General features: G+C 30.1%; 1 protein-coding gene across 1 annotated transcript; it reads right to left on the bottom strand.

The window, feature by feature from the left end:
- Window positions 1–281: 281 nt before the first annotated feature.
- Window positions 282–3,790, bottom strand: LOC114320548 (PAR1 protein). The gene is made up of 3 exons (XM_028267617.2): window positions 3,454–3,790; window positions 2,400–2,726; window positions 282–630 (listed from the first exon to the last, which is right to left on the bottom strand). Exons 1-3 carry the CDS (start codon window positions 3,521–3,523, stop codon window positions 470–472), a joined length of 558 nt encoding a protein of 185 aa, XP_028123418.2. The 5' UTR covers window positions 3,524–3,790; the 3' UTR covers window positions 282–469.
- Window positions 3,791–5,213: the final 1,423 nt, after the last annotated feature.

Here is a 5,213-nt window from a genome sequence, read left to right on the forward strand (position 1 = left end):
TGAAAATATATAAACATTATTCTACAAAATTACAAAATTTTTATTTAATTTTCCTATCACCAGACATAAAAATAACGAATCTCACATGCATTTATTATGATTGTATTTGGATCATAAATTTACATAGAAATTTGAAGAGGAAAACAGAAAAAGTGAATGAAATATAATTTTTTTTTTCTAATTCCCTTTCTATTTTCAAAATTGTGTTCAAATTTATCATCACAACGTAATATATATATATAGATCCCATACTATTAAGCATAACAAAACTCTTAGAAAAATGATAAATAGAATCTCTCAATTATATGGAAGACAAATTATTCACAGCCCAATACAAATCAAATCAACAAACCCAATTTTTTTTTTCCTCTCCCTTTAATTAATCTAGTAAATAATTATTCCTCATGCAATTAATATATACTAATTCCAAAGGAAAAATGATTTTTTAAATCCAAATATGGAAGCAAAATTAAAAGAAAGCAGGGGCAGGAGCTTCAGCAGTGAAATCAGATGATGATGCTGGTGAAGCACTGGTAACTGGACCAGGGGCTGCACCAGAGCTCAAAAGCTCCAACATGGCTCGGTGAGGGCTGCTTCTCTGTCTCTCACAAAGGTCTGGCAAAAATACTCCTGCAATTGTTAAACAAAGATTATATATTAGACACTCTGATCTTATATTTAGAATAACATTTTAATCAAGAGATATGGTATTATGAAGGGTTTATTGGTAAGAAATTTATATTTATGGGGGAATACATGGAATGTGTCTAAGGATTAATATTTTTTGTCATAAATATAAGCCGGGAAAAGTCACTAAATATTAGTAGAAAAGGTCGTCGGCAATGAACACGGTAGCTAGTGGTAATAAGGTGGGTAGATAAATGACATTAGATAGATATGTGACATGTATATAAATATATGGCATTTGAATAGATAGACAGATAAGTAAGATTTGGGTGATATTTTTTAGAGAAATAGATATCATTTTGACCTCAAAAAGATTAAAACTTGGGACTTATTGGCTTAAAAATTTTAAACCAATGTCCTAAGTGTCCTATTTTACATAACAAAATCTTTTGCACAATAAAGACATTATCATGGCATATTGGTTAATTTCGTAACAAATAAAATCCATAGATGGAATTTATTGATGGATTCCATGTGTTGTGAGAATAATCGGTGCACTAACACTGTGTTCGGTTAGGAGATTTGGGGAATGATAAAGGAAAAAAGTGTGTAAAAGTAGGTGAAATATAGATATATTTTATTTACATTTCACCTATATATTTCATTTCCCTTTCCATATCTCTCATTAAATTCTCCAATCAAACACAGTATAAGGTAATTTACTTGACAAACAAAATAATTTGTTATTTTAGACATGAGGAACAATACTTTGATTAATGTACAAGAAAACTAAAGTCACAAGGGAGGTACATATATAAATTATAATGTCCTTTTTTTCTTTTTCCTTTTTTTTTTTTTTATTTTGTTTGTGTGGGGAATATAATGTGCCTTTCAAAAGTTCGGGAAAGCAAAACATGTACAAGCATCACAATAGGAGATTCAAAATTTTACTGAGCTTCTTTGATTCGTTTTTAAATTTTTTAGGTCTTTCTATTTAAAAATAATAATAATTCTTTTGACAAAATTGTTTAAAATGTTTTGAAAGAAAAAAAAAAAATTGCTAAAAAAATGGTTATCAAGCAAAAGCTCATGATCTTATTAAAAAAAATAAAATAAATATATAATCATCCTAATTTATTATGGTAGTTAGCCTGACATTAACCAAGTCAAGGTCAAGCTTTAAGACCATGTCAATAAATCGTTGTTGTTGGCCTTAACCTAGTCAAGTTTTTTTAACTATGAATTTTTATTTGTTATCAGACTAATTGAAGATTTGTCAAAAAAAACGACTTGGTTATTTCACACAACGACTATTTCACAATAGTATGTGTAAGTAATTCTATTTCCATTTGATTTTTCTTTTCCTTCAAAAAAAAAAAAAAAAAAAGTGAAAGAAATAAACTTTATATTTTTGAAGTTTAAAAGAATGAAAAGAAAATGAATAAGCATTTCAGAAAAAGTATTTAACTTCTTTTTTAATTGCACATAAAAAAAAAATAATAATATGTACAAGTAGCTTTATTTTCTTAATTTTCATTTTCCTTAACAAATTCAAAACACACACAAATAATGAGTAATTTGTTTTAAAAAATGCATGAAATTAGTCGTATGTCATAGTTATACAAAAAGATTTTCACAAAACAAACACGAGGGTAGGGACCCACATATGGATCCCACAAACACGAAATCCACCATCTTGTATTGTGAAAATCTTTTGTGCAACTAAATTTTTTACAACAATTTTTTGTTTTTAGTGATTTTTTTTTGCTTACCCTCTCCAGCGGCCAAGTTGAAGTATAGATCGATGATGTTGGGGCAATTCTGATAACAATTTGGGCAGCAAAGCTTGGCAGTGAATTGAGGCTCAAGCAAGGAATCAGAAGAAATCCCAACGGAACTTCTGTCAACACCGCAGGCACTGACGCATTGGTCGGTCTCAATGTACTCGGCCATCCTCTCTACCACCACCTCCGATGTTCGGCATTGGTATTCCACCTTCCCATCTTTGGTAGCATAGTTCTCCAGCAAACATCTCTTCCCAGATGACGCAATTGAAAATGAACACACATTTGTTGGCAAGTCCTCACATATAACCTCACCTAAAAGAAAAAAAATAAGAAGTTGAATTAACATTTAATTGAGGTGTTTAAAACAATCAAACAAAAAAATTATACAAAAAATGATGTGGGAGATTTTAGTATTCAAAATGCAACCTAAAGGACTACTTGAAGTGACTAATTATATTAAAAATGGCATTGTCATATAATTCTAATTGAAAATTTTACGTGAAAATTTTCATATAAGGTGATAAAAACAAAAGTATACATAAATATATAGTAGAGGATCATTGATAAACACAATGAAAGAAATTATATAGAAAATCTATACAGAATTCTTCTTGTTTTTAACAAAAATACCCATCAATTTTATTTTCAAAATGTGGTTGCCATATCATTATGATTGAAAATTGTGTAAAAATGCATGAAGAATAAGCTATGTTTGATTTGAGTTTTAAAATTTTATTTTTCAGAATTATTTTTTAAAACAATTGGAAATTAGTTTAGCAAAAATAAACACCATAAAAATGAGTTTTATATTTTTTTTCTTCATTTCTTTCGCCAAACAAGTTTTTGTAAATATTTCAAACCAAATAGAGTTTCCAATGATTAAAAATGAAATGATTTGCAAACACAATTTACATGCATAAAACTCATTCAGAATAATGTCAATGTTTTTATCACTACAAATCACAAAAATAAACATTTTAATTTTTAAAATGAAACAATCATAGAATATCATATCATTCTGTATATAAATTATGTGTACCTAGAGTTCCTTGGAGGAAGAGAGAGAAAGCAAAGAATAAGATGAAAGAGAATTTTGTTGAAGAAGCCATGCTTTGATGCTTTGAGAGGGCAAAAATGAAAAGTTGGGTTTGTTTGACGATTTGGGAGAGAATAATGAAGGTAGACAAGTGTTTAATGGGAGGGTTTGTGAGAAAGAGTGAATAAAGGAGAGGAAGAGATTGTGTATATATATAGAAATTGAGGGCAATGAATGAAAGCTAAAACGTTATTAAATGGCTATATATAGAGGGGCTCAATGTTCTATTGCCAGTTGCAATGTAAAAATCTCCGCCTAAAAATTTTAACGCGTTTCTATAAAATTTGTGAGACTTGGTTGGTGGCTTTTACTTCTACTAGTTGGTGCCGTCTCTTGTCTTTCTTTTTTTCATTGGTCGTTTCGGTGGACTCCACACGTTTCTTTTCTCATTTAATTCTCACATTTTATATAGCATTAGTCTTATATTTATTATTTTATGTGTCAATATTATAAGTGTTTATTTTTGGTTAATACACTCATAAATTTCAAATCAAAAACTTTTGAATCATTTAGTTTTATTTTTTATTTTATGCACTGATAAGTCTCATTTTAATAGTAATGGCATTTTTGTACATGGAATAAGCGCGTGTTGTCCCAAATGTTATAGGTAAATTAGGGATTCCGTGATGTGGAAACTACGTTTGTGACCAAAAAACTTACTATAGTCTTTTTCTGGTTTCCCTCAATCCCCATCAAAACGGAAGAGGTGAAGATGGAAACATTATGGATTCTAAATGTTAATGGATGTAGATTGCTTTGTTTATAATTTATTTGATTTTGGCAACGTTAAATCCTATCTTTGTGTTGCTAATTTTGACGTTTAGTTTCCCCCAAACCCTAGGAATACAATCTCCAATTCTATCAATACAACGATTAATATAGAGAACTACATCATTACGTAGTTTGGTTGATGTTACCGACGTATAACCGGCATGTGTACACTTCTCATTGCGGCCTTGGTGGCAATTGTGTTAGTGGGCAATGGCGTTAGGTATATGTTTCGATGTTTTTATTTTCCTTTTTTGATAAATATCCCAATTGTGTTATCGACATTGTTGTCTATTTTTATATTTAATGTTAGGCCGGTAATGTTATAGGTTGACATCGTATTGTTGTTGTATGTTAATGGTAATGTGGGTTTGAAGTACATTGGGGTTTTGGTGATGTCGTCATTGTGTTATTGTGGGTTTTGTATGTATAGATGTCATTTGGCAAGTTGGTTTAACTTTGTATTGCCAAACAATGATTGTGTTGTATAACTTTTTGTTGGATAATTTGTCATAGTGATGTTTGTAGTGACATGTGTTTTGTACATGTTCAATGGCCCCTATTTTTTGACATTGTTATGGGTATTTGGGATGTAGTAGTGTTAGTTAGTGGTTTGAGTCGTTTGGATGTTAACTAATGTCAATGTTATAATAGGGTAGGACAGGTGTGATTGTTTGTAGTGGGCTTATGGTTGTGGTGTGAGGCAAATTGTTATGTATTTGTTAAATCTCTATGTTTGTGTAGTAATTGAAAATGTAGTGTCTTTGTTGTAATGTAATTTAGTTCTCATATTACGTAATGAGTGATGGGTTGCAAATTCCATTGAGGTTATGGTTACGTGAAGTTCATTTCTATTTTGGGTTTATTTTTGATGGTGTCGTTTTGGTGTTGTGTAGTCTTATTTATGTGGTTGCAATATTTGTTGGAGGTTTGGG

The sequence above is a fragment of the Camellia sinensis genome, chromosome 10, assembly GCF_055761805.1.
Source record: "Camellia sinensis isolate YWXY chromosome 10, ASM5576180v1, whole genome shotgun sequence".
In the NCBI taxonomy this organism is placed as follows: domain Eukaryota; kingdom Viridiplantae; phylum Streptophyta; class Magnoliopsida; order Ericales; family Theaceae; genus Camellia; species Camellia sinensis.